The following is a 27,399-nucleotide window of genomic DNA, read 5'->3' on the forward strand; positions in this document are numbered from 1 at the left end:
AACAAACGACCGTCTCTTTGACCAAATCACTCGTTTCTTCATCCACACTCAACTCCATATTGTGGATAAGGCAAATGTGTCAATATATATGAAAGCAGAATAAGATAACTTGTAAAGTATAAAACTTGGAACTTTTGTATTACAAGCTCAAAGGTTTACAATGTTGCTAACGGCTTATTAATACAAGTTTCATAAACTCTAGTGTGTCTTAACAGATGTCAAAATCCAATTACACAATTTGCATCTAAGGCTATGAATTGGTTAGACATCTCTATCATCCGTTTGCAACTTGATCTCTTTATAGTTGTTTTTGCCGTACTGTCGAGGCATGCGGCTAAGGCCTTTACTTCTTCCGTTTTGTCCGCTGCTATTTCCTCTGCTGCTCCAATTTTGTCTTGAATACAAACTTGTCTTTTGTCTGGGAACGATGACATAACTATTGCATAGAGTTTAGAAGTTGACCGTTGAATCGATTGAATCGAATTGAGCTTAACGGGCTTTTGCGTTTGGCCCATTTGGTTGCTCTGCAGAACGACATCGTTCTGTGCTATTGCAGATGGTGAAGAAAGCAAATACTCTGCTTTGGCTGGAGGCTTTAATCTGATGTTGCTATCAGCCCCCCTCAAACTTGGTGTGGGGGGAAGACCGACACCGAGTTTGCTTCTGAGGAAGTTAAAGGTGGCAATGGGAAGAGACTTAGTAAAGATGTCGGCAATCATCTGGTCGCCAGTGATGTGTGTAACCACCAAAGCTTTTAAAGCAACACTTTCTCGGACATAATGATAGTCCACATCAAAGTGCTTCGTACGAGCATGATATGCAGGATTGGCAGTGAGATAGACTGCAGAAAGATTGTCACAGTAGAGCTCCGGTGTCTGTGGGAGTGGAATGTTAAGCTCTCGGAGAACCGAACTGATCCATTTGATCTCTGAGGTTGTTTCAGACAAGGATCGATACTCTGCTTCAGTGGAACTTTTGGGACACGGTGGGTTGCTTTTTAGACGACCAAGAGATAAGGTTGCGTCCTAAGTAGGTACAATACCCGCCAGCAAAACGTCTTCCTTCCTTGCAATTCGCATAATCGCTGTCACTATATGCCTTGAGATCAAATGAGTTGGTTCTGCTGTAGGTGATACCCATAGTGATAGTGCCTTTGACATACCGGAGAATCCGTTTGAGCAGTTGGAAATCAGACACCGATGGCTTGTGCATCTTTTGACAGACATAATACACAGAGAACTGAATATCTGGTCTTGTTAGAGTCAGATACTGTAGCTTACCTGCTAGACTGCGAAAGTAAGTAGGATCGAATAATTCTTCTTGTTGAGCTTGCACTCAATCTAGTTGCAGGGGCAAAGGTGTTGGCATTGGGGAGCAGTGTGCCATGGCTGCAGTAACCAGAAGATCTTCAGCATAATTCTGTTGTGACATGAACAAGCCGTTGGTCAAAGTTTGGATCTGAATGCCTAAAAAATAATGAGCTTGACCAAGATCTGTCATTCTGAAGTGATTATTGAGTTCCTCCAAGAGATGTGTAAGAGTGCGAGAGGAGTTGTCAGTGATAACCATGTCATCGACATAGAGGAGTAGAAGGATGTTATCACCATTACGATCATAAACAAAGAGAGGGATCCAGTAGGCTGCAGGTGAAACCAAAATTCCAACAAGAAATTGCTGAATTTGTCAAACCAAGCTCTGGGAGACTGTTTTAAGCCATATATCGACTTGTGGAGATGGTAGACATAATCATGCTTGTCAGGATCAATGAAGCATGCAGGTTGTCGCATGTATACAGTTTCTTGGAGATCACCATGCAAAAAGGCGTTCTTTACATCCATCTGTTTGAGCTCCCAGTTGTGTGTTACATCAGCGTGAAGGACCAATCGAACAGTAGTATTTGCTTACAGCAACGTGATAGCAACATCAGATTAAAACCTCCAGCCAAAGCAGAGTATTTGCTTTCTTCACCCTCTGCAACAGCACATAACGATGTCGTTCTGCAGAGCAACCAAATGGGCCAAACGCAAAAGCCCGTTAAGCTCAATTCGATTCAATCAATTCAACGGTCAACTCCTAAACTCTCTGCAACAGTTACGTTATCGTTCCCAGACAAAAGACAAGTTTGTATTCAAGACAAAATTGGAGCAGCAGAGGAAATAGCAGCGGACAAAACGGAAGAAGTAAAGGCCTTAGCCGCATGCCTTGACAGTACGGCAAAAGCAACTATAAAGAGATCAAGTTGCAAACCGATGATAGAGATGTCTAACCAATTCACAGCCTTAGATGCAAATTGTGTAATTGGATTTTGACATATGTTAAGACACATTAGGGTTTATGAAACTTGTATAAATAAGCCGTTAGCAACATTGTAAACCTTTGAGCTTATAATACAAAAGTTCCAAGTTTCATACTTTACAAGTTATCTTATTCTGCTTTCATGGTATCAGAGCTCAGTCGGTCTGAGCCTATGGCAAATAGTCAGGTTGGAACCTACACGGTTCCCACTCTGAACATCTCCAACTGCGTTACTGTTACTCTTACTGGTCAAAACTACGTTCTATGGAAGAACCAGTTTGAGACTTTCCTCGCTGGTCAAGGTTTGCTCGGATTCGTCGATGGATCCATCTCTGTTCCTCAAGCTACTGTCATGTCACTGGAACTGACGGCACTCCATCGCAGAGGCCAAATCCAAACTACCAGAGCGAGTATCAGAACTGGATCCGAACTGATTTTGTTGTCAAGTCTTGGCTGCTAGGCTCTTTTGCTGAAGATATACTCAATATTGTTCTCAACTGTTCGACGTCTTATCAGGTATGGAATACTCTGGCAAATCACTTTAATAGAGTCTCCTCCTCTAGGCTGTTTGAGCTTCAACGAAAGTTGCAGACCATAGAGAAGAAAGATAGGACTATGGTAGTGTATCTTAGAGAACTTAAAAGCATATGAGATCAACTAGCTTCAATCGGTAGTCCTGTCACTGAGAAAATGAAGATATTCGCTGCACTACACAGGTTAGGACGTGAGTATGACCCGATCTAAACCACTATAGAGAATGTTGTCGACTCTGTTCCTGGTCCAACTCTGGACGATGTGATCCCGAAGCTTACAGGCTATGATGACAGACTTCAGTCCTATTTGGTCGAGAACTCAGTGACTCCACATCTTGCTTTCAATGTCTCTCAGCAGAATATTTCGGGATACTACCAGCCTAACAACAACATAAGAGGCAGAGGAACTGGTAGGTTTGGTCGTGGTGGAAGAAACTCATTCTCAACAAGAGGAAGAGGCTTTCACCAACAGCTCACCAGCACGTCCAACTCTCAGAGCATCACTTGTCAGATTTGCGGAAAGAATGGACATCCTGCACTGCGCTGTTGGCACAGGTTCAACAACAGCTATCAAGCCGACGACATTCCAACAGCTTTGACTACAATGCGCATCACCGATGTCACAGACCAACATGGTCACGAATGGCTGCCAGACTCAGGGTCCTCTGTACACGTCACACCCTCTACTCAAGTTCTGCATCAATCTCAACCATACACTGGGTCAGATTCAGTGATGGTAAGTGATGGTACGTTTCTTCCCATTACCCATACAGGCTCCGCCAGTATAGCTTCTACATCAGGTAATCTACCCTTGAAGGATGTGCTTGTTTGTTCTAATATTGCTCGATCATTATTGTCTGTTTCTAAGTTAACAAAGGATTATCTATGTGCTTTTGAATTTGATGACGATGGTGTTCGTATTAATGAAAAGGCAACCAAGAAGCTACTGGTACCGGGAAGAACGCATAATGGTCTATATTCTTTGGGGGAACCGAGACATCAAGTTTTCTACTATACTAATCAACACCTTGCCAGTGATGAAGTGTGGCATAGAAGGCTTGGTCACCCTCACCTGCAAGTCCTCCAGAAGCTAGCTACAAATCAGTCTATCTCCTTCAATAAGATCACCAAGTCGGTGTGTGAAGCGTGTCAGCTCGGGAAAAGCTCACGACTTCCATTCTCTTCTTCTAGTTTTCTTGCTTCTAGACCTCTTGAGAGGGTTCACTGTGACTTATGGGCTCCCTCTCCAATAAATTCTGTTCAAGGATTCAGATTCTATGTAGTCTTTGTAGACAATTATTCCATATACAGTTGGTTTTATCCACTGAAATTAAAGTCAGATTTCTTTTCAATCTTCACAATGTTCCAGAAATTGGTTGAAAATCAATTTGATTGTAAGATCAAATCGTTTCAGTGTGATGGTGGAGGGGAGTTCATTAACACTCCTTTCTTACAACATCTGCAAAACTGTGGCATTCTACAACACCTCTCATGTCCACACATTCCACAACAAAATGGATTGGCAGAGAGGAAGCACAAACACATCACTGAATTAGGACTAGCAATATTGTTTCAAAGCAAATACTCTGCTTTGGCTGGAGGCTTTAATCTGATGTTGCTATCAATATAAACTAGAAGTGAGTTATGACAATTCGACCCATTAGATAAACGATCAATACATTAATTCAGGATGAAATTCACTTCCAAAGATTTAATGCATGGACAGCCCTAAAGCTATTTCTAACCAATAAACAGAAGCTAAATTAAATCCTAAGCCTAAGGTCAGAACTGTTTCTTTCTAATCTGAAATTAATTAATATGTACAGCGAGTTACGTTCATACATTCACTGTTCAAATGAATAATTCATCTTGGAGCCGTGGTTAGAAATGGTTTGAACGTGAGAGCTACTCCGACCACGACTATCACATTCAGCACGAAGAACACCATATGCGACCCTGCATACATTTTCAATAATTTGTGTTAGGATTAAGTATTATGAACATCTTTAAGATTAATGGTCAAAGGGAAGTAATGAGATTACCTGGTAGAAATGCAGCGTCAAGTCGCCTTTCGCTCCAAGAAAATCTGTCAGCAATAGAGATTTGTGTTTAGAAGTCATTAATTACTGCTTCTTTGAATGTACTTACGTGGTCATTCAAAAAATGTCACTTACAATATGCCAGCGCCAGCTGGTCCAACGGTCTTAAAGAGAGACATTGCAGTCATAGCAATTCCATTAGCCGCTCCTCTTTGGCTCTGATCCTGTTGTTTTTGTTGTTTCATACAATTAAAAAAAAGAAGAAGATGAAGTTAAATTGTCAAATATTGGACCGGTTTACAAAAGATTAAAGAATGTTCGTTTACCACAGCTTTATTTTGCAGAATCAACAAACCGGTTATCGCAGACACCTATATTCACAAAAACTATAACGTATAAGCAGAGCTGAGAAATACATTGATAACGTGAAATTGTTTTCTTTATATGTAAAGAAAAGGATTAGCTTTTGCTTTTGAACTTACACTAAGCAAATTGAGTAGGATTGATGCACAATTCAACATTATGCTTTGACTGAGACCTGATAGATTAGCTATGAATGGATAACTAATCTGCATTGGTATCATCACGGCCTGAAATGAAATAAATTGTTAGAAGATCTTGTTTCATTCAAGTGAGCTACATATTCAAGGGAGCATCAAAGGAAATATCAACTGACCCCAGCAAAACGGGTGACCAGTACAGGTCCTAGCAGTCTCTCGGCGAAAGGATAAACAAAAACCTGAAAGGAGAATAGGCCGATTCCTAAAAAAGAAGTGTTGATGAGTGTATTAATAAAAGTCTCAATTTCATAAGTAATAATTCTGCTTCCTCATGATTACTTAACTCGCATACAGATTCAGATCGAAGCAGTCTTTCTAATCATCATTTTCACAAAGTTCTCATCATTAAAACACAAGACATGAGGATGTTCCGCATACCTGAGATAGCAAGAACCGTACCAACATCATTGGTTGAATAGTTCAGACCTCCATACTTCCTTGGACTGTTAGCCCATAGTGCAAATATCTGCATAGCCAGATTCCAAAGTGATTAAGATTTTTTTGTTCAGATAAGAGGAGCTCAAAGATTTTTGTAGAGTTTTAACTACACTTACCTCGGAGTATGCAGTATCATGAAGACACAGAATACAATACACAATGATAGAAGACATGAGGGGCCAATTCTTCAAGAGAGACACTTGCGAAGCCTTTCTTTCGTTTCTCCCTGCATTCGTGGTAGAAGCAGAGGATTCTTCAAGTGTCTCCAATGAATCATCATGTGCTGTGCTGTCCAACTTATGATTGTGCAGCGTTTCCTACACGGAGAAAGACATAGGAGACTTGTGGGTGAACTCTGTGAGAAATATATTAAGAAAGAAGAGTCGTTTACGAAGTAAAAGGTAAAGGCATACCGGAATGAAGCAGCATCGTACTGTCACAACCAATGCAAAAGCCGATATGGTAAAGCACGGCAAGGCATAACGGAATCTGCATTCCAATTCGCATAATTATTTTATGAGATACCATTATTTCCACTAAACTATTAAACAGAGGAGTACCCAAGAATATATACACACCTGCCAAAAATGGAATTTTTGGAGAACACGTTTGGATATTTGTCTGCCGGCTAATATTGGAGAAGATTGAAAAGCATTAATGAATTAGACCGGAAGAAACTTAAAAACTAAAGTAAGGAGAGATGCACTCAGACATTTAGAACATAAAAGTAATTGCAAGGTTTGGAAAACTAAGAAAATATATGAAACTTGGATATGTGATCAACTAACCTGAGCCAAGAAACCGCCTAGAGCAGGGCCAACGATCAGTCCAATGCCCCAAGAAGTACTAACCTGAAACGAGTCGAAGTTACAAACGTCATGACACAAAGAAACAAATTAAACATACACAAAAAAATACGTCATGGAGAAGCTTACAGCTGACATTGCTGTAGCTTGGTATTCCTCACGAAATATCTCGGATGCATACGCCTGAAAGTAATCATATATGAGAAACTGCGACTGCCAGTCTGGTGTGCGGAACAAAAAAAGACAAGATAAAGGAGGTTACCTTCATTGTACCAAGCAGGCAGTTGAAACTCCCAAGCAGAAACCTCGTGCCAATTGCCATCCAAAAGTTCACGCTCAAGCCAAAAAGAGCGTTGAGAATGGCACTGCAATAACCACACGCTTAAATCAATCATCTAACAAATTAACACGGTTACAATAGTGATCAAAGGATACGAACATCGAGATAGTTCCCACGAGTATGATGGGTTTTCTTCCGTATCGATCAGCAAGCATCCCCCAGGACAATGACGTCAGTGCTCTGCCAAACATGAAAGAGCAGCCTTCGAAATAACAAGAGAATAGTTAGAACAAACGGTAGATATATAGATTCAATGTAGGTGACTGAGGCAATTTCTTCTCACCCACAAACCCAGCATAAAATCCGATATCTTTCTCGCTCTCTGCGACATCAAAATCCTCTATCTATGAAAACAAAGAAAACATATATTAGACGTACAATTCAGAGCGTTTGATAAAAAGACCGGTATTAGTATGAGATGTGGTTTACATATTCATCTGTTTTAAAACCCTAACTGTCTTACATGTCTCTCATTTTTTAACCCAAAAAAAAAAAAAAAAATCATACCATGGAGTAGAGGAATGGGTATAGCGATGATATAGGCAGAGCTGCAAACACATGAATCGTAATGAGAAGGCATGATAAATTGCATAAGAGTCAAATAGCAACAAAGACCAATCAGCCAATCATTTTCCGGAATCTGTTCAACGTATGTGTAGTTGAAAGTACCGAATAGTCAAATAAACAAAACTAGCCTTAAGATAAGAAAAACTGTTTTGAGAAGGAGGGAAAGAAGGTGGTTACAAGTGGCGAGCACGATAATCCACACGAAAGACAGCTCCAGGTACGGATATCCTCGCCGGAGCTGCTTCATCTGCTCCACTCTACACCCAGGGCATCCCTCGTGAAAATTCCTTTTCTCTAAAAGGGCTGCATTGTACTCCTCACCCATTTTTCTTGTAGCAACTTAACAAAGAACCTAAAATTCCCACAAAAAAAAAAAAAATGGTTTAACAACTGAACAAATTCGCTCGACGCTATCCGGAACTAAAGGAAAGAATAATATAGTGGAAAATTTGAATACCGTAAGGGAATATATTTCAATGTACCGTAAAGGAAAAATCAATCAGTAGCACACACCACCAGTGTCTCTCTCTCGTCTTTTCTCTTCATGGGCTTTTTGTTTTTTACTAATCACTGCTCCCAAATAAATATACAAATTTATTTTAAAATAAAATTGTATCTAGCTAGTCTGAGATAGGATGAAGGCAGACAAACCAATTCGATCGTTGTCAAAGTGGTAGTGACTATGCATGAAGAGTTGATCCCACCAGGTTTCAAAACAAAGATATTGGTTGCCGTTATGATAGGGAAAAGGAGACCAATTTTAAAGTGGAGAGACATAAAATAGGACTAAACAATATTGGCAAGTGATCTATCTTTTGGACTTGGAATTGTTATCTTATTTAGCAAAGGCCATTCCTTCACGTGAGTAATTTATTTTTCTTTCTCTGTTGTGTTGTCATCCTTCACGTGAGTTTATTCTATTGTTTATTTTTTATTATAACAAAAAAGGTAATTCCAAACCCACATAAGCCCAGACTAATCTCTTAGGAAAGGGCAATCCATGAGTAAGCCCCCTTCCAGATATTCAAATGGGTGGAAAGCAAGGATTCATATCATTAGGCCAAAAATTTGTGAGATAGTTCCCTCCAGCAGAGTTTGAACTCGGATTGTGTTTGCTACCAGAGCCCATTCTTACCATTAGGCCACGAAGCCCGTCCTTAAATTGTTTTTTTCCCCAAGTGAAGGAGGCATCACCGTACTTTTTAAAAGCAGTGCGTTCTTTAAGATTTGCTATATATATGTATACTCAAAATTTTCAACATTCAAAAATGTACATATCTTTCGATATATATATGTGTACCTTTACGGCTTCACGTGAATATATTATGGTATTTTTTGTTTCAGTAATTTTTCATCTGTCTAGTTGAGTAAAGAAGGACACTCAGTAAAAAGGCCTCACCAGAACCAGAAGAACTTATTATTCAAAAAAAAGAACCAGAAGAACTTAAAGCAGCACGTTCATTCAGAGATTATTATGACGTTTCCGAATGCTTGAATTAGTGACTGCCTCGAAACACCTAAACGTCACAGTCCTTTGCAGTTTGCATGACTGTTTCTTTTCCAATTAATTCCTGAGTGTTTTGAAACTGAAACTCATCGAATATACTGCTTTTCCAATTAAATATTTTTTAAAATGAATTTTAGTTAAATTCTCTGTTATAACGTTTGAATACAGTACGTGGTGCATAATTAGATGACATTTGAGAACGGATTGGGATCAACTTATTCAGCTTTTCATCACTTCCACGAAAAATAAAACTCTGTTTTTGTTCGTTCTTTTTTTTTTTGCTGCGCTTTGCCTTCCAAAGTATGGCTGAGAGTGGAACTGTAGGTGGCCTTCTACTCATCAGTAAATCACGGATGATGGATCTTCATTTTGTACTCGAGAGACCAGTGTTAATTACAATAGCCTACGTGACTACGTCTAGCTCATGGTTTGGTACAATAATTTAACATATTCTCTGTTCTGGCATGGCTCACCATCAGCCTCTCCCTCTATAGTTTGCACTGCTTAACGTCAAAAACGTTGGATTTGGTATTAAAACACATTAAAAACGTTGCATTTAATTGTAAATAAGATATTTTCTGACTCCTTGTCTTGTCTGTTGTTTGTTCAGAGCCGAGAGTAACAAGCGCGTGGACAACTCAACGTCAATGGTACTTACTAGTGGAGGCAACCAATAAATCACGAGGATTCACAGAGATTCCCTCCACATGTTGCTTTGCAGCCAGCTGGTTCTCACAAAGGGGATCTTATTAGGCACTGAAACATCTTCCTTCATATCTATCTCTTCTACATTACTTGCGTTAGAAATAAACGAGGATCCTATTTTATTGGGCCTTTTATTTGGACCCGAATACATTGAAATTTTGTGTTTCTAGTAGAAACTGCAGTTTGCTAATTTATTTATGAGTTTTTTTTATTGATTTTTTTTTTATATATTTTTTAGTAGTGACTACTTTCCAATAAAAATATGGAACATATATGCTTAGGGCTTTTAGAGAGTGTTATATGACTATTTTGAGTATTTTCCAATTATTGATAATCCGGATTTAGTATATAAGAATGGTTGGAAATTAAAGCGCATTGACTATTGAGTTTCCTAATCTACTTTAGAAAAGTTTCCTTTCATATAAACAAAACTTTCCAGTTTCACATATTTTTCCATATCGTTTTAAATGAATAGATCGATTTGTTAACAAATATAAGTAGTTGAGAAGTATAACGTACAGAAAATTGATAGGTTTGGTAATATAATTATCTTCCATTTAACTGGTAATAGACATTCATGTAGGTGTTAAAGATATAGAAATTACAAAAATGGAAATTAATCTATGCTATTAACGGAAATTCTAAGAGTATGATTTTATACGTTTATGAATAAGAAAACAAATCACCAGAAGTAATCTCAATTCTTGTCATACCATTAGTCTCAGTTCTCCTCATACGTATAATCTCGCTCTCTTTTCCTCCACACACAGACTCTAATGGACTTAGAACGGAAGAGAAGAGGACTTGGCAAGTCATGTGCCCTTCTCATAGGTAAACGAATTTTTCTCTCCTTTGTTTTGTTTCTTACAAATTAAGATTCATACTTACTTAAATTATAGACTATTTTTTTTGTGTGTGTGTGTTTATAGTGATTGTGGGGATGGAGAGATATGCATTCAAAGGAGTTGCATCAAACTTAGTGACATATCTAACAGATGTAGTGAAGATGAGTAATTCAAGAGCAGCCAAAACAGTCAATACTTGGGCTGGTTTCACTTCTATGTTGCCTCTCTTCGCTGCTCCTTTGGCTGATGCTTATTGGGATAGATTCTTCACAATCCTCGCTTCTTCTTCTGTCTACTTTGTGGTAAGAATCTCTTGGATTTCACAATATTTTATATACATATTTATTTAAGTATATATTGGAACATAATGATTTAGACGGTCTAAACTAAAACTTAGTTTTCCGGTTTAATGAAGTGATTATGTATATGCACTTAGTAGTGTTTGAAAAAAAACGGTTTATAGACTTTTAGACTATCTTAAATAGTCAAAGAAAACATATAGGGTCGCCCTTTTATAATTAGGTTGATATGGACTTTTGATTATAATGTTAATAATACATAATGCTCTTAACAAGTCTAATCGGATCTTATTGGCAAAAAGCTGGCCAAGTAGAAAATTCGATTTTTTCTTGTTATATATTAAAATTTTTTGTCTATTTTTTTTCGTAAAGGCGCTAGTGGGATTGACATGGACGGCATTTTCTGGGTCACGCTCAGCTACAAAGACAGTCTCAACATGTTTTCTGTACTCCTCACTAGGTCTTATCTCACTAGGTTTAGGCGTCTTAAACCCTTCTCTTCAAGCCTTTGGTGCAGACCAGCTAGACCGCGACCTCGAGAAGGATTCCGAGCTTCCCTCGGGTGATCAAGAGGAGTCTAAAGCTACCCTAAAGACTAAGTTTTTCCAATTGTGGTACTTTGGCGTCTGCACCGGAAGCCTGATGGGTGTCACAGTCATGGCATATATCCAAGATACTTTTGGTTGGGTCCTTGGTTTCGCTTTACCCGGAATCGCCATGTTCCTGTTGATCTTGTTGTTCTTGTCGGGTAGCGGGATCTATGTATACGGTCCTGGTGCCGGTTTGAAGACGAAAACAAATACTTCATCTTTTGCGAAGGTCCTTAACTTCATCAAAGAGAGAATAGTGAAGAAGAGAAGCAAATATACACTTGCTGATGAGGAAGATTTGGATGCTATGGAGCTAGAGTAAGTCCAAAGAACCTACCAATTTCATGCGAACTATCCTTTTTAAAATATTTTAGTGACTTAGTTACAATGACCTGATTTTGCTCTGTTTCTTTTCTTACGTAGGCTACAAGAAAGGCCTCTCTGTAAATGTGAGGTGGAAGACATTGAGACTGCTTCAACAACCACTAAGATATTGGATGATGAAAGCTCGAAAGCGGTTTTCTCTGGACTAGATAATGTCAAGTTAGTGCTTCGTCTTTTGCCCATATGGACGATGCTTCTCATGTTTGCTGTTATCTTCCAGCTACCAGCAACCTTTTTCACCAAACAAGGTATGACTATGCAGCGAAACATTGGTTCCAGCTTCAAAATCCCACCCGCGACCCTGCAAAGCACGATCACGTTATCGATAATCCTTCTTATGCCGTTGTACGAAAAGATCTTGATCCCTGTCACCAAAAGAATCAAGAAGAATGGTAAAGGTATCTCTGTTATGGAGAGAATGGGAGTTGGAATGTTTCTATCAATCATTGCCATTGTTATTGCTGCACTAGTGGAAAGAAAAAGGCTAGACATAAGCCAAAAGATGAAGACTTTACCTGATTATGATCCAGAAACCGTTCCGCTGAGCATCTTCTGTCTACTTCCTCAGTATATCCTCTTGGGAATCTCAGATATTTTCACAGTCGTTGGGATGCAAGAGTTCTTCTATAGCGAAGTTCCGGTTAGAATGAGAACAATGGGATTTGCTCTCTACACAAGTGTCTTTGGCGTTGGAAGCTTTGTGAGTGCTGCACTGATCACAATCGTCGAGGCCTACTCGAGCTCAACAGGTGAACGCCAAAACTGGTTCGCAGATGACATGTCGAAAGCCCGCCTTGACAAATACTACTGGCTCCTTGCTCTTACAAGTACAGTATGCTTTATGTTCTACATAGTTCTATGCAAGTATTTCAATAGTAGCAGCGATCAAGGTGGTGAAGAGAAAGAAGCCCCTAAATGAGATGACAATTTCAATTCCTTCAACGCAGTCGACTTAAACTAACCGTTTGCCACAAGACTCCACGAATGTTCTAAGTGTATTAGTAGCTTAGCTTAAGAACTAGCTAGCAGGTCATAAAAAAGAGCCAGAAAAATGTTCTCTACAAGATTTTTATCCATAAGTATTTTTCTGTAACAAATGCAAAAGATTCACCATTATTATTATTATTTTGTGCATTCGATACATATCTTCAGTCACCCCATCGACCAACAACACTTGTAAAATCGACAGAAACGAAACCAAAATAGAAAATGTCTGAAACGTTAAATTATTAGTCCTGTGAGCTGATGATTCCATTTAGACCAGCTTCCTTAACAGATAGGTGTCGAGAATCAAGAAAAAAAAAAAAAAAAAAAAAAAAAAAAAAAAAAAAAAAAAAAAAAAAAAAAAAAAAGACAACATTGGTATTGTCCAACTTTTTTTTATGGCAAAAGGAATTAAAAATACTTGAGAGAGAGATGGTGAGAACTGAGAAGGCAAAATGTATAAGTCAAAAGGTAGCTGGAGTATCCTCATTTTCTTCCTAATCCATATCTCAAAATCTAAATATGTACAAAACCAAAGTTCCTCTGTATCTTTGTATGTACAGGCACAGAAAAGAAAACTAAGAACCCAAGTTGGGTTTTGTATATTCCAGGTGCTTCTTCTGCAACGCAAAACTTCAGAAGCATATATATAACTTACGGATTCCATGACCTTGGATACAGCTTGCCTAGTGGGTCATGGAGACCAGAGTTCTGGCGGCTCTGGTTCATCCACGCTACATCATCTGGCATCAAAGATGTTACCGGGTTGCTACCGCTCAAGTAATCAAGCGGGTTCGCAGGCTGAACCAAATTGCTGCCTACCTGAGTTGTACCTCCCCCCATCAGCATTCCGTAGTTACCAGGAGCAACCACTTGATCACTCGAACTTTCTGGCTCGAAAGCAGATCTGGAATGGCGCAATTGACTGCATTGAGAGAGAACAGAAAATAAGCTTTGATCTGAAGTACTCCCCCTATGAACTATCTGCTCCGCATTATTAACAACTCGAAGAAGGCTCGGATCTCTTTCGGTCCCGGTTTGACTGCCTTGACTTGTACATCCGACACCATTTGTGTTTGCCCACATACTCCTAAATTGCCAGTTCTGATTTAACAAAGGGCCAGTGCTCAACCGGGGCTGTGGGGTAACTCCTATCTGAGCACAATTGGGGTTCCAGTCCGGCCGCTGCATCAAGAATCCACGTCCATTGGAGTAAATGTTGTCTGACATGCTTCCTTGGCCATAGACGTCAATTTGTCTCTGCTGGTCGTGGGAAAGTGCATGTGGTGCAGGTATCTGATCATGAAACTGACCAGAAAACTGACTGCTCTCCATCAGATTGTTGCTTCCTTCCTGATGAAAACCAATTCCCATAATTTGTTTACGCTCCTCATTATGTGGGACTTTGAGAAGAGAGTGGAGCTGCTCCGTAGTGCGAGATACCACACCTTGGTCATTAAACAAAGACTGGAGTAGTTCATTTTGATCATTGCTAGGGAAGGAACCAAAACTGTTGTTTGCTTTTCGCTGCAACATCTTCCTCCTATCAACTTCTTCAGGCATATTCGATTCTAGGTCTATGAAACAGTTTTTAGCTGCTTCATCACCTTCAGGATGGTGTATGATTGACAATCCACCACTAGGGGTGTAAGCTTGGCGGCTAATGTAGGACTGTCTTATTCCTCCCTCTGGCTCCCACACATCTCCACCAGAACAAAACTGCGAACCTTCTCCATGGCTTGAAGTAATACAAGGAATCCTCTGGTCTGACGAAGCATTCTCTAGGTCTGATACACAGTGCTTGCCTACAGGATTTGCATCATCGAGAATTGTCGCATGGGGCTCACTAGGAAATGAAGCCTGTGGGAGAGACTGACCTTGTATAGAGCTGGAATAATCATTTGCTTCAACCTCCGTTTGGATAAGGCCATGACACCTGCTGGGAGAACAAGGAGAAGGAGAAGAATATTGTTTCTCTTCTCTATCCTCCAGATTGATGTTATTGCCACTATCTGGTGACGAAACCTGCGATGGGTATGTGCCAACTTGCAAGCAGCGACCTGAATCTGTGATTTGGTCACCATAAGACAAAGAATCCTTTAAAGGGGAGTGATTCTTGCCAGAAACTTGACTGAAAATGACAGAATCTTCAACGTCTGGCGTCAAATCATCACTCTGATTAGTGTTCAAACTTTCTTGATCATCGTATTGAACATCATGCTTCTGCAGAGGGTTTTCTGCAGCGTACAGTTGTTGTTTATCCTGCACCCATGAAAGCAGTTAACCAAATGGGAATGCAGATACAATCTATTATGCATGTTTACGAAGAAAACAAACCTCCATCCATGGATTGAGTTTGTCCTTCAGTTCTCTTCCCACAGAGCTGATTATATCTCGTTTCTGTAACTGTAGCTTTTGCCATATTGCATATGCTGCAGGAAGATCTTTAACCAGTTGTAGCCTGCATGAAACAACCAATTCTTTAAGAAATCAAAATTAGAGGCCTGATGAAGGAAGCCACTTGTTTGACAATAACACTGACCAGTGAGCGTTTAGTTTCTTCTCTTCTTCTTCCACAAACACTCCGTATGGTTGAACATCCAAATTATTGATGCTACCCAAGATTCGATTAAGTGCTCTTGATTGAATGCTTTTACCAGACTGCTTCATGCTTGTGACAATCTGATGCTGCTTCTTGCTTATCTAAATAAATAAATTGCAGTTAAATGCTTGATTAATAAGCACATTTGCTACATGAACAGCAACTGCAGAATCAACCCAAAAAAGCGACACAAATAACAATCGTTTGTTTTACAAACAGCTCCAAATACCATATGCATGCAGCTGTATAATGGAGAGATCAGGATATTTAATAATTTTCAAGCTGATAAACTTTGGACAGCCAGTTTTCTGCTGCTTGATGATTAACAGCATTCACTAAATATATTTAGAAATGCTGAAGAATAACTAACCTTAAGGTAGGACATGTATTTAGCCCCATCAGTTTGCTGAATGCTATGTTTCGGTAGCGTGTCCTTCTTTCTAGCTTTGACGCCTGCGTTTACAACATTATCTCGAGCAATCAAGGGACTCTGAGATTTTTCTTTCTCTACAGCAGAAATCTTGGGCCTAAAATGGATAGGACGAATTAGTATGCAGGTTTGGGATAAGGAAAAAAATACTAACAGCAATTGCATATGAATGTGAAAAAGTATATGTTGCACCTTCTCTGAACCTCTCCAGTCCTGACAACCGAAGAAATCTTATTATCACTACTGTATGGTTTCTCATCTGCAGTCCCGGAACTCGACTCTGAGGTAGCAGTTAGATCCTGGCAGCTACCATTAACATGTGCACTGGCCCCTCTTGATCTCCTGAGAAATAAATGTTAGCAATGATTACGTTACACTTGAACAGTTCTTTTAGATAGAAAATTGACTGACCCGCACATCATGTTGACAACATCCTTCTCTGGATCTTTGCTGGTTTCCCACTTCTCCTTCAACGTCTGCAAATAATCTATAATTCTACCAGAAACAATGGAAAGAGGAGTTACAATCATGTAGACAAAAATTCCAAGTGCTCCTATAATCTGAATAGAAAAAACTGCACATACTCATGATGGTATTTCTCTAAATCCGAATAGTATCTCCTTTTATCAGCCCTCAGGCCTTCCTCTCTAGAAACAATTTGATCTGGATGAGCTTTGCTGGAGCAGACATCACTTCCCCTGAAACCACAACATACATTCAGATGGAGTCGTAATATCTAAGCATAAACTAGACCATCACCAAGTATACGGTTTATCAAGCTCTTATTTGGTGTAGCAAGCAATCACAGAGTTCAGTCTAGGAATCCAAAAGTTCAGGGCAACTAACCAATCAAGAAAAGGATTTCCAAAATGAAAATTGTCCCCATCGAGTAATGATTGTACAACTTGCTCCACATCAACTCCATCAGGGAGAAATTGCCGCAGATAATTTCTTTCACCATCAGATAGACTAGAGCGCCAAACCTGAGAAAAAACAAGTGGAGATTAAAATGATGAAAAATTTGATCGTTTCAAAAGGTGTAGGCAGATGCTCCATACCTCATTAGAAAGCACCTCTGACAAATTTTCCAACTGGAAAGTCTCATGGGGAACGGGGCATACTTGTGCCAAGATATTCCGACTAGGAGGAACAACATCAACAAATTCTCGAAGATGCCTAAAACTCAAGCCAACTTGTTCCTTCTTAGAGACTACTTTACTTCTGTTACGGTCCCATTCAAGACTGATGTGATCACCGGAACGCAAAGCACCATCGGGTGATGAACCAATCTTTTTCCTTTTAGCTCTATAATGCTCCCGTGAACTGAAACCAATAACATTGGCACTGTTCATCCGCTTTCTCCTCTGATCAGCTGCCATTCTAAGGAGTCCATAGAGAAGAAACCCAATGTGACATATTGTAACAAGAATTGAAATTTATGCGAAAAGGGACCAAATTTAAAATCAATGAAGTAAACAACAACATCTGATTCAGGAACCAAAGTACTTACTTTTACGGCTGATTGAGAAGATAGCGGCGAATGGTTTATTCGATGATCGATTGTGTCGGAATACCCAATTTTTTTTTTTTTTTTTGTTATATCTGACACAAAACCCACGAAAGAGAGATCGAGGAAGAAAGAGGTACAATCAGGGGGGGTGAAAGCAAGAAAACACAAGTCCGAATTCAACTGAAGAAGAGATGGGTGATGATGAAATTGAGGGGTGATTGGAGAAAACCCTAAGAGCACTGAGGGTGAGTACACCTAGACAGAGAGACGACTCAACGGCCGCAGAGAAGAGAAGAGAATGGGAGATTTGTTTTGGGAGGAAGAAGGAGGAAGATAAGGGAAAAGAGGATTTTTATTTTTTTAGGGGCTCCGTTAAGTAGCCGTCAAACACCCTGCTGCTGCAGTGCTGGCTGCTTCGCTCCCCATGGACCACTGCTTCGGTTTCGTTTCTTCCTACCCTTATAACCGGGTTTGTTTTTTTCCTACCAAACCGAACCAAATCAAACCGAACCGATTATGTTATTTTAGATTTCATACTTGTGTATCCAAAAAAATAAAGAGGAGAAAAAGATAAAAGGCCGGGCCTTTGTGAAGATGGGGTTTTTGCAAATCTGTCAAACCACCTTCTCTAAATTCGTGTATGATTTGAGAAAAAGATCATGGATTAGGGCAAATTTTTGTAAGTAAAAAAAAAGCTGTCTTCCTTAAGAATCTCTCTGTCAATACAGCCGAGACCTTTCACAAAAAAGTGATACGATTTTCACAGGAAAAATCTCTGACTTGATTCCGACATGGTTCATAGTTTCTTTAAATAAATAAATTGGGCCTTAAGAAGCCCACCAAGTTAGATGCTATTCCGACGAAATTCGTTTCGGAGGGAAAACGAAAAGTTGAAAGAACCGGGAAAGAGAGAGCAGCACACTCTTAACATTTATTATTATTTCGTGTATCTACTACTTTCTTCTCCTTGGAAAGATAAATAAAAAATAAATAAAAAACAAAGAGGAACATTTTTTTTTTTTTTTTTCTGCTCTTCTTCGTCATCTTCACAGTATCATCAATCTCGCGCTGCTTAGTCTTCCCATCTCTTCTTCTCCGTTCGATTCTCCAGGTTCGTTTCTTTCCTATTTAGATTTTGTCCATCTCCTCGTTTGATTGTTCCGTTTCCGTAACTCGATTTTGAAAACCCCTTTTTTAGGATTTTTGTGATTTTGAGGGTTTTGGTTTCGCAGGTGAGTGATTCGATGGCTGGAAAAAGGAAACGAGCTAATAATTTACAAGACAAAAAGGAGCGAAGATGGAGTGCTAGGGTTCAAGAGTTGAGACAAAAAGCTTTTGATGAGAAGGAGCGCTTAATGCGCGAGAGGGTTAAACTCCTCAATGACAAAAAGAGTGAACACGAGTTACATGAGAAAGAAGAGGAAACTGTCGACGGGAGCCCCAAACAAAGCACCTCTCCGAAGACTGTCGACGGGAGCCCCAAACAAAGCAGCTCTCCGAAGAAGCTAACTGAGTTGCAGAAAGGAAAGCGGAAGAAGTTGATTGCTTCTTCTCCAAATGGCAAGGACGTGGACGAGGACACGGACGCTCACCTCAAAGTCACCAAGTGTCTTAGGTTTTTTAACAAGCATTATCTTCTTAGTGTCCAGGTTTGTAAGATTCCTGTTTCGTCTCTCTAGCTTCAATAGCAATGCCTGATATTTTCTTGTTTTTGTTGACTTGTTTTGAACCAATTTCTTTTGTAGGCTAAGTTGACCAGACCTGATTTGAAGGGAATTACTGAGGCAAGTCATGATTGTTTAACCTCTGGCCTTTAGTTTGTTTTTACTATGCAAACATTGTGTTAGTAATGTGGCTCAGTTTCATTTGCGATGTTAGCAATGTACTGTTAACTTGGCTTGGTACAAATACACATTGTTAAGCATCATGTCTCGTTATATTTTAATTTCTTGCAACTATGATGGTTTGTCTATTTGTGATCTTCAATTTATGTTGAGAATATTTTTCCAGATGATACAATCTAAGGCGATATTGTACCCAAGAAAAAGGTTTGGTCACCTTCCAGGTTAGTTGCTAGTTGTGCTTTTACAACTTTGTTTCTTTTACTAAATGTTTTGGTCTTAAAATTCTTTTACACAAATGGTATGATCACACTGGCTTGTAGGTATTGCTGTTGGACATCGGTTTTTTTCAAGAGCTGAAATGTGTGCTGTTGGCTTCCATAACCATTGGCTAAATGGCATCGATTACATGGGAGTTGAATACAAAAAAGTAATACAGCTTGTCTTTCTTTTTTGTTGTATTTTGAAATTTAGGATATTTTGTTTCATATATCTTTACTTTTTTCTTACATTTCAGGAGTATCGTGAATATGAACTTCCGCTTGCTGTTTCTATCATTATGTCGGGCCAGTACGAGGATGATCTAGACAATGCAGATACGGTGACTTACACTGGCCAGGGAGGCAATAATTTAACTGGTAATAAACGCCAGGTTAGGGATCAGCTGCTAGAACGAGGGAATTTGGCTCTAAAGGTCTGTTGTATTTCTATATGCTTATTATCGTTTAAGATTTTCTTCTAGCTCTCCCTATTTTTCTTCTTTGTGCTCGTTAAGCTAGTCTTCTAGTTCATGCGCCTCATGGTCTCTCACATGGAATTATGTATTACTTGCTTCTGTTTCAGAACTGCTGCGAATACCACGTGCCTGTCAGAGTAACTCGTGGTCACGCTTGCACAACTAGCTATTCCAAAAGAGTATACACTTATGATGNTTTTTCCAGATGATACAATCTAAGGCGATATTGTACCCAAGAAAAAGGTTTGGTCACCTTCCAGGTTAGTTGCTAGTTGTGCTTTTACAACTTTGTTTCTTTTACTAAATGTTTTGGTCTTAAAATTCTTTTACACAAATGGTATGATCACACTGGCTTGTAGGTATTGCTGTTGGACATCGGTTTTTTTCAAGAGCTGAAATGTGTGCTGTTGGCTTCCATAACCATTGGCTAAATGGCATCGATTACATGGGAGTTGAATACAAAAAAGTAATACAGCTTGTCTTTCTTTTTTGTTGTATTTTGAAATTTAGGATATTTTGTTTCATATATCTTTACTTTTTTCTTTCATTTCAGGAGTATCGTGAATATGAACTTCCGCTTGCTGTTTCTATCATTATGTCGGGCCAGTACGAGGATGATCTAGACAATGCAGATACGGTGACTTACACTGGCCAGGGAGGCAATAATTTAACTGGTAATAAACGCCAGGTTAGGGATCAACTGCTAGAACGAGGGAATTTGGCTCTAAAGGTCTGTTGTATTTCTATATGCTTATTATCGTTTAAGATTTTCTTCTAGCTCTCCCTATTTTTCTTCTTTGTGCTCGTTAAGCTAGTCTTCTAGTTCATGCACCTCATGGTCTCTCACATGGAATTATGTATTACTTGCTTCTGTTTCAGAACTGCTGCGAATACCACGTGCCTGTCAGAGTAACTCGTGGTCACGCTTGCACAACTAGCTATTCCAAAAAAGTATACACTTATGATGGATTGTATGAGGTACTGTTTCATATATTCCTTTATTATTGGTTTTGAGTGACTTTTCTCTAATATTACCTCTGATTTCCTAACGGCGAGATTCACAAGGAAAGATTGTTCCTCAGGACTACATCTAAGGCCTTTAGTCTTATCGTTCTTCCTTATTAATTGGTGTAACTCTGGTCCACTTCCATACTTTCATCGTACAGGTTGTGAAGTACTGGGCACAAAAGGGCGTTTCAGGATTTACGGTGTATAAGTACCAACTGAAACGATTGAAGGGGCAACCAGAACTAACTACTGATCAGGTCTGTATGCTCTTGTTTTATGGTTCACGAGAGCTGATATTATTAATTTATATTCCGTGTTCTAATCTTCTAATGTGGATATCTGGTGCGACATTGTTTAGATATGGTATTTCAAGAGCATATAGTTCCTCAATGATCTGAACATATAACGTAGTTCATCAAAAACGCCTTATAAATTAATTAAATTCTTCAAAACCAAGATTTTACATTTTATTTTTTTATCACATATCGTGGTAAAATATCTAAAATGTCTAAAAGCTGAAGGATAAGTAAAATTATTCCAAAGAAATCTCTGATCTATCCCATAAGATTTTTTTTTTTTTTTTGATGCACTTCCAACATCTGCAGAATTTGTTTGGTTACCTCAAGAAACAAGGTTTCCTGCATTTCCTTTTTTCCTAGTGTAGCTGTATTCTTAGTTTGTGTACTAAACTTCTGTTATGTTTATAAAGCTTCTGTCGTTTTTAATGCTTGGTTGTTGAATTGCTTCTGTTCCTTTGCCAATATCTATTATGTTCTCTAACTTCTTACCTGGTTAAGCAAAAGCAGATGTTTTGATTACTATGGATAACTCTATTTTTATGCATAGTTTTTTGACGTTTATTTTTTGTCATTGCAGGTTAACTTCGTTTGTGGACGCATACCAAAGTCTACTTCAGAAATTGAGGGGTATCTAGTCAATTGATTTCCATGTAGTATTATACAATCAGTTGCATTTTAACATCTATTAATGCCATGTCTTTATGAAGCTTGGCATGCGAGGACATCTCTAAAGGGCTAGAATTTAAGCCCATTCCAGCCACTAATCGTGTTGATGATCAACCAGTTGCACCATCAGGTAAGTTGGAGCAGAACTAGATAGTAATTTTAGCATTATTAGTATCCACTTAATGATATTATACAAGCTGAATTATCATCTTTTTAATTATCAGGTTTCACATACATCAAATCTTTGATGATTGAACCCAATGTTAAAATTCCGAAGAGTTCAACTGGGTGTAACTGCCAAGGTAGCTGCACTGACTCAAAGAAATGTGCATGTGCTAAGCTTAATGGAGGAAACTTTCCATATGTTGCCCTTAATGATGGCAGGTATATTCCTTGTGGAGTCATTTACTCATTCATTTGCATAACCTTTGCGTATTATTTTGAACGGAAGTTTGCATCGAGAGTACACAATTAATCTACTTTACCGCAGTTGCTATTTCTTTCTTATCCTTCATTTTCCACTAAATATTTTCCACTAAATTTACTTGGTGTAATGTTGCAGTAACGGTTACAGTTGAATACTGATTGGATTGATTTTCTGTTTTTGACTTTTCAGATTAATTGAGCCTCGAGATGTTGTATTCGAATGTGGTCCACACTGTGGGTGTGGACCCGAATGTGTCAACCGAACCTCTCAAAAGCGACTAAGATTTCATCTTGAGGTAAGTAAGTTAAGACTAACAAACCAGTTGCTAAAAAAGTTGAAACTATATCGGATTATTAATAAGCAATGCAATTTTATCCTACGCAACCTTCTCATAATGACATTTGGATTTCATTGTATAGTCCCCAATCCTTTTTCTATTAATAAGTAAAATGCATAATCCAATGGATGTCAGTCTGATGTCCTTGTGTTTTGGTCTGTGGCCTCAAATAGGTTTTCTGCTCGGCAAAGAAGGGTTGGGCAGTTAGATCATGGGATTACATACCCGCTGGGTCACCTGTATGTGAGTACATAGGAGTTCTCAGGAGAACTGCTGATGTGGATACTATTTCTGACAACGACTACATATTTGAGATTGACTGCCAACAGACTATGCAAGGTCTTGATGGAAGACAGGTACCATAGAGAAGCTTAATATGCTATGTGATTGTTATTAAATCAAGCATACGGGTTTCTGAGGTGATGTATGTTGTTTGTTTTTCTCCACCAACAGAGAAGACTAAGGGATGTTGCTGTGCCAACGAATGATAAAGTCAGCCAGAGCAGTGAAGATGAGAATGTGCCAGAGTTCTGCATTGATGCTGGTTCAAAAGGGAACGTTGCTAGGTTTATAAATCACAGTTGTGAACCAAACCTATTTGTTCAGTGCGTCCTGAGTTCTCACCAGGATCTTAGTCTTGCCCGAGTGGTTCTTTTTGCAGCTGACAATATTCCCCCACTGCAGGTACTGAGAGAAAATTATCTGTGAAAGAAACCTTTATAAAAGAAATCTCACTACATTCTCTTGTCTCAATTGTAGGAGCTGACTTACGACTATGGATATACTCTTGATAGCGTTCATGGGCCGGATGGGAATGTGAAAAAGCTCACTTGCTACTGTGGAGCGCTAAATTGTAGAAAACGCCTTTACTAAGAAGGCTATTGATGATAACCTAATTTTTTGGTCACTCTATTTTGGGGAGTAGATAGATAGCAACTATCTCCCAAGTGGAAGAACCCTTATCATCTTATTTGAGGGTCTTTAGCAGCGTACAATTAGTGCTGCTTTTTGGGCATTGTTAGTGTCCTGAACCCTTTTAATGCCAGTGGCATCTTATTTATCGGGTCAACAATATTATATATCTAACTAGTTGAGTTTTACTTCATTTTCTTATATCCTTGATACCTAAAGATGTGCTGCGACTTTGGGTCAAGATAGATACAGGCGATATAATTGGTATTATTCCATAACATGTCATTATCCAAGCAAATTTGATTTCTTTATCATCCAATACCTATTAAAATGCCACATTCAAGAAATATGAAGAAAACGTAACAAATCTCAGCAAGGTAAATGTGATGACCTTCAAACCTCTGGATCTTCCTTGGCTCTGGCTCGATACTGTCGGCCAGGTCTTCTGGTGACATGTGGAGCTGTTTCTGGTTCATCTTCTTCCATAGCAGAAATGGTACAGTCTTCTATGGTATCAACAGCTATTGCTACTCTTTTCCCCTCACAATCCTTGTCTATATTTTCTACTTTATTTTCAGCCAGTGGTTTCTTCTTTGGAACAAAAGCCACTGATCTTGGAAGCTCTAACATATGTTCTACCAGAGGCTCATCTCTGCTCCTAATCATGTTGAGAAAGTCCATGTATGCCTTCCGGTTAGATTCTTCATCAACCTCCCCTGAATCAAATGTATATCGAGTGTACTTCGATGGGTTCCGCATATAATCTGGGATCCCAGTCGGGTAATCAGCCTCTACTATAGGCTCGTTAGGGGAACTTGTCTCCATCACAGAGTCTTTATCACCTTCAGTCGAGTTATCATCTTTGATATCAGAACTAAACCTAACACGCTTCTGCAACTTAGAATCAATAGCCTGGTTTTCTTTCCTCTTCAATATCGGTTTCAGCCCACTATCATCTGAAGAGCCACCATTTGTTGTCTCTACGTTATCTTCAGACACCACCAGAGCTTTCTCGTTCTCCGTCGACATGGTCTGATTATCCTGAAGTTCCTGCAAAAGAGTTCATCTTCTCTTAGCAAACACTTTTGGTTTCAAAAAACAAGCCTCTAGTAGTCTAGTGATTATAATCAAGGGGGAAAGAGTAAAAAGAAAGTACCTCAGAGACATGTAAAGAATTCAACTTGTTAACAGCTTCAGCGTCTTCTTTAAGCCTAAGCTTAGCTGCCATAAGATTTGCACGAGGGTCCTTCTCTCTTTCTTTGAAAGAAGCTGGAAGCTCCACCCACTCGTCTGCTTCAGTCTCATAGTCATTCACATCCTTCATGAAACCGTACTCTTTCTCCCCTAACGCAACTTTGTCATTGTCATCTTCCTCTTCCTGAAATTTATAAAACAATCCTAAGCTTAGCCTCAGAGATACTGAAAAAAAACAACTACTAACGCAGTTCAATCTAAAGAGATAAAATACAAAAATACATACCTCCATATCAAGAGTAGAGTCCATCCCGATAGAGTTTTTGATCTCCCACTCCTCGTCGTTGAAATCGTTCGGCTTCTGCAATCCACTAGACTGTCCTTCTTCCCCATCGATTGACAAATCCGTTGGTTCATTCTCCTGCTTCCTTCGTATATCCGGTGAGCTGCTCGAGGGTTCAGAAACTACTTCCTTTTCTCCGCTCCGTTCGTTGCTATCGATCTCGTCTTCCGCTAAACACCAGAGAGAACTCACAGGTGCTGAAGACGCGGATGATGATGATGCAAGAGATCCAAAAACCTTGTCGATCCTCACTCTGAAACTTTTATCCATTGCACGAACGAAGTTGGGGACGACGATGGCAAAAAAAAAAAAACTTGGGGATTTTATTCGCTGGCGGGATATATATATGCTCCTTAATAAAACAGGGGGTTAAGCCCCTTTTTCCGACCAAAAAAGGATATATATGCTCCTGTAACCAAACACAACCGACCCTTTTTTAAGCATCGCCGTGTTGTGTTAATTAATGGGCTGGATTGAAGTCCAGTTAACAATATTGGGCTTATTAAAAGGTATGGCCCATTTAACTTAAAACTCACCGTACCCTCGAGCTCTTCGCTCATTATCTCCAATAAAGTTACACGCGTCAGCGTGCTTGATGATGCAATAATCAATCATAAGCAGCTGTAGCAGGAGGCTGCAGAATAATTTCGATTTTATTCATCACTTATTTTTTTGTCTGATTGTATGATTCGTATGTTGTTGGAGCGTAACGTCAGTTCTAAGGTTTGTGTGTGGATAAGGGTCACTTACTAAAGTATGCAATGGAATGAATTATTAAAGAAGGAAAGGAAGAAAAAAAAAAAAGGACAACGTTTTCGGGGATAAAGTTGAGAGTTTTGAGAGTTGAAAAAGGGCAAATCTTTCTTCTTCTTCCTCGTCACTCCCAATTGAGTTGACTAAAACACAGTTCGAGTTCGAGACAATGGATCTTTCCAAGTTTCTGTGTTGGGTTGTTTTGCTTCTTGGAATCTCACTTGTAGAATCCAAGTACATGGTCTACAATACTTCACATACCATTGTTCCTGGAAAACTTAATGTCCATGTGGTTCCTCATTCCCACGACGATGTTGGCTGGCTCAAGACTGTTGATCAGTACTATGTTGGCTCTAACAACTCTATTCAGGTCTTGCCCTTTTATTGATTTTCTTGTAGCTGTTTATTATGGATCGGATTTTTGGTTTACTTACTTAGTTTTTGTTTCTTTTTTTGTCTCCTAGGTGGCTTGTGTTCAAAATGTGCTGGATTCACTTGTTCCTGCGCTGCTCGCTGATAAGAATCGCAAATTCATTTACGTTGAACAGGTAAATTTGGTTTCTTTTTCCTAATTGGTTTGTGGAAGTTGGTAAGCTTTTTGTTGACTAGGCCTGTAAATGAAAGATTTAGTTAATAGTGCCCTCGTTGTTAGTTAGGTGTGACCAATCTTTCGAGTTGAATGACGGTTAGTTTTCTGATGAATGCAGGCGTTTTTTCAGCGATGGTGGAATGAACAAAGTGAGACAATTAAACGTATTGTGAAGGATCTAATACACTCAGGCCAACTAGAGCTCATGTATTGGTTTCTTTTTTAGTGTGTTTTATTGATATCACACTTGTCCTTGTTTCATTTTGTTAAGAAGTCATTAACCTTTTCTGCAGAAATGGTGGTATGTGCATGCATGATGAAGCAGCACCACACTATATAGACATGATTGATCAAACAACCCTCGGGCATCGTTTCATTATCAGAGAGTTCAATGTGACTCCAAGAATCGGTTGGCAGATTGATCCTTTTGGACATTCTGCAGTGCAGGCTTACTTGCTAGGCGCAGAAGTAAGCTCCTCTCTGGGGATTCATTTTTAGTTTTATGCATATTTTTTGATACAGAGGTGTGAAGATATTGATTTATGCAGGTTGGCTTCGACTCAGTCTTTTTTGGCCGGATAGATTACCAAGATAGGGAGAAGCGTAAAAAGGAGAAGAGTCTTGAAGTTATATGGCGAGGCTCTAAGAGTCTCGGTTCCTCTTCACAGGTAAAACACATAGAAAAAAAGTTTCATGGTAGTTCATATTATAATATGGATTTTCATTTTCTTTTGCTAACATTGATCTGACTTTTGATACAGATTTTTGCTGGTGCTTTCCCTAAGAACTACGAACCTCCACCTGGTGGTTTCTACTATGAAATCAACGATGATTCCCCCGTTGTTCAAGTATTTTCCTTG

At 39.2% G+C, this 27,399-nt stretch overlaps 6 protein-coding genes across 7 annotated transcripts in view; 3 read left to right on the forward strand and 3 right to left on the reverse strand.

Moving 5' to 3' along the window:
* On the reverse strand, positions 4,552-7,976 carry LOC104705660 (protein ZINC INDUCED FACILITATOR 1-like). Its single transcript, XM_019228258.1, has 17 exons — positions 7,756-7,976; positions 7,519-7,559; positions 7,295-7,355; positions 7,111-7,213; positions 6,934-7,036; positions 6,801-6,854; positions 6,654-6,716; positions 6,444-6,493; positions 6,279-6,354; positions 5,982-6,182; positions 5,806-5,893; positions 5,544-5,629; positions 5,350-5,457; positions 5,194-5,238; positions 5,003-5,091; positions 4,871-4,914; positions 4,552-4,784 (listed from the first exon to the last, which is right to left on the reverse strand). The coding sequence occupies exons 1-17, from the start codon at positions 7,901-7,903 to the stop codon at positions 4,693-4,695; spliced, it is 1,452 nt and encodes a 483-aa protein (XP_019083803.1). The 5' UTR covers positions 7,904-7,976; the 3' UTR covers positions 4,552-4,692.
* LOC104705661 (protein NRT1/ PTR FAMILY 5.9-like) lies at positions 10,707-13,224 on the forward strand. Its single transcript, XM_010421711.2, has 3 exons — positions 10,707-10,937; positions 11,307-11,842; positions 11,948-13,224. Exons 1-3 carry the CDS (start codon positions 10,731-10,733, stop codon positions 12,825-12,827), a joined length of 1,623 nt encoding a protein of 540 aa, XP_010420013.1. The 5' UTR covers positions 10,707-10,730; the 3' UTR covers positions 12,828-13,224.
* On the reverse strand, positions 13,326-17,835 carry LOC104705662. The gene is made up of 10 exons (XM_010421712.2): positions 17,435-17,835; positions 16,983-17,304; positions 16,771-16,907; positions 16,509-16,622; positions 16,336-16,419; positions 16,117-16,266; positions 15,865-16,021; positions 15,435-15,595; positions 15,230-15,353; positions 13,326-15,154 (listed from the first exon to the last, which is right to left on the reverse strand). The coding sequence occupies exons 2-10, from the start codon at positions 17,301-17,303 to the stop codon at positions 13,547-13,549; spliced, it is 2,856 nt and encodes a 951-aa protein (XP_010420014.1). The 5' UTR covers position 17,304; positions 17,435-17,835; the 3' UTR covers positions 13,326-13,546.
* On the forward strand, positions 18,406-23,848 carry LOC104705663 (histone-lysine N-methyltransferase, H3 lysine-9 specific SUVH4). Of its 2 annotated transcripts, XM_010421714.2 has the most exons (15): positions 18,406-18,545; positions 18,667-19,083; positions 19,180-19,218; positions 19,445-19,499; positions 19,599-19,705; positions 19,793-19,969; positions 20,891-20,989; positions 21,178-21,276; positions 21,896-21,945; positions 22,026-22,114; positions 22,209-22,368; positions 22,601-22,706; positions 22,922-23,104; positions 23,202-23,432; positions 23,508-23,848. In XM_010421714.2, exons 2-15 carry the CDS (start codon positions 18,679-18,681, stop codon positions 23,619-23,621), a joined length of 1,914 nt encoding a protein of 637 aa, XP_010420016.1. In that variant the 5' UTR covers positions 18,406-18,545; positions 18,667-18,678; the 3' UTR covers positions 23,622-23,848. The 2 variants fall into 2 exon arrangements, with proteins under 2 accessions (XP_010420016.1, XP_019083804.1); XM_019228259.1 differs by lacking the exons at positions 18,406-18,545; positions 18,667-19,083; positions 19,180-19,218; ... (1 more) ...; positions 19,599-19,705; positions 19,793-19,969 and adding exons at positions 20,217-20,271; positions 20,371-20,477; positions 20,565-20,741.
* Positions 23,908-25,536, reverse strand: LOC104705665. The gene is made up of 3 exons (XM_010421715.2): positions 25,141-25,536; positions 24,817-25,038; positions 23,908-24,710 (listed from the first exon to the last, which is right to left on the reverse strand). The coding sequence occupies exons 1-3, from the start codon at positions 25,465-25,467 to the stop codon at positions 24,054-24,056; spliced, it is 1,206 nt and encodes a 401-aa protein (XP_010420017.1). The 5' UTR covers positions 25,468-25,536; the 3' UTR covers positions 23,908-24,053.
* Positions 25,885-27,399, forward strand: part of LOC104705666 (probable alpha-mannosidase At5g13980) — a 7,340-nt gene continuing 5,825 nt past the window's right edge. Inside the window, exons 1-6 of the mRNA XM_010421716.2 lie at positions 25,885-26,320; positions 26,415-26,498; positions 26,658-26,746; positions 26,833-27,007; positions 27,088-27,207; positions 27,301-27,387. Coding sequence (XP_010420018.1) covers positions 26,120-26,320; positions 26,415-26,498; positions 26,658-26,746; positions 26,833-27,007; positions 27,088-27,207; positions 27,301-27,387 — 756 coding nt within the window. The 5' untranslated portion in view covers positions 25,885-26,119. The remainder of the gene's footprint in view (positions 26,321-26,414; positions 26,499-26,657; positions 26,747-26,832; positions 27,008-27,087; positions 27,208-27,300; positions 27,388-27,399) is intronic.

Source organism: Camelina sativa, chromosome 8, assembly GCF_000633955.1.
Source record: "Camelina sativa cultivar DH55 chromosome 8, Cs, whole genome shotgun sequence".
Taxonomy (NCBI): domain Eukaryota; kingdom Viridiplantae; phylum Streptophyta; class Magnoliopsida; order Brassicales; family Brassicaceae; genus Camelina; species Camelina sativa.

Coding starts and splice junctions, on each gene's coding strand:
- LOC104705662 (XM_010421712.2), bottom strand. CDS start 17,303: ATGGCAGCTGATCAGAGGAGAAAGCGGATGAACAGTGCCAATGTTATT. Junction 16,623..16,770: donor GGAAATCCTTTTCTTGATTG/GTTAGTTGCCCT, acceptor TTGTGGTTTCAG/GGGAAGTGATGTCTGCTCCA. Junction 16,420..16,508: donor TTAGAGAAATACCATCATGA/GTATGTGCAGTT, acceptor TGTTTCTGGTAG/AATTATAGATTATTTGCAGA.
- LOC104705660 (XM_019228258.1), bottom strand. CDS start 7,903: ATGGGTGAGGAGTACAATGCAGCCCTTTTAGAGAAAAGGAATTTTCAC. Junction 6,494..6,653: donor TAGGCGGTTTCTTGGCTCAG/GTTAGTTGATCA, acceptor CTCCAATATTAG/CCGGCAGACAAATATCCAAA. Junction 5,092..5,193: donor TTCTGCAAAATAAAGCTGTG/GTAAACGAACAT, acceptor CAAAAACAACAG/GATCAGAGCCAAAGAGGAGC.
- LOC104705661 (XM_010421711.2), top strand. CDS start 10,731: ATGGAGAGATATGCATTCAAAGGAGTTGCATCAAACTTAGTGACATAT. Junction 10,938..11,306: donor CTTCTTCTGTCTACTTTGTG/GTAAGAATCTCT, acceptor TTTTTCGTAAAG/GCGCTAGTGGGATTGACATG. Junction 11,843..11,947: donor TTGGATGCTATGGAGCTAGA/GTAAGTCCAAAG, acceptor TTTCTTACGTAG/GCTACAAGAAAGGCCTCTCT.
- LOC104705663 (XM_010421714.2), top strand. CDS start 18,679: ATGGCTGGAAAAAGGAAACGAGCTAATAATTTACAAGACAAAAAGGAG. Junction 19,084..19,179: donor ATTATCTTCTTAGTGTCCAG/GTTTGTAAGATT, acceptor TTTCTTTTGTAG/GCTAAGTTGACCAGACCTGA. Junction 19,706..19,792: donor TGGGAGTTGAATACAAAAAA/GTAATACAGCTT, acceptor CTTACATTTCAG/GAGTATCGTGAATATGAACT.
- LOC104705665 (XM_010421715.2), bottom strand. CDS start 25,467: ATGGATAAAAGTTTCAGAGTGAGGATCGACAAGGTTTTTGGATCTCTT. Junction 25,039..25,140: donor ACTCTACTCTTGATATGGAG/GTATGTATTTTT, acceptor TATAAATTTCAG/GAAGAGGAAGATGACAATGA. Junction 24,711..24,816: donor ATTCTTTACATGTCTCTGAG/GTACTTTCTTTT, acceptor ACTCTTTTGCAG/GAACTTCAGGATAATCAGAC.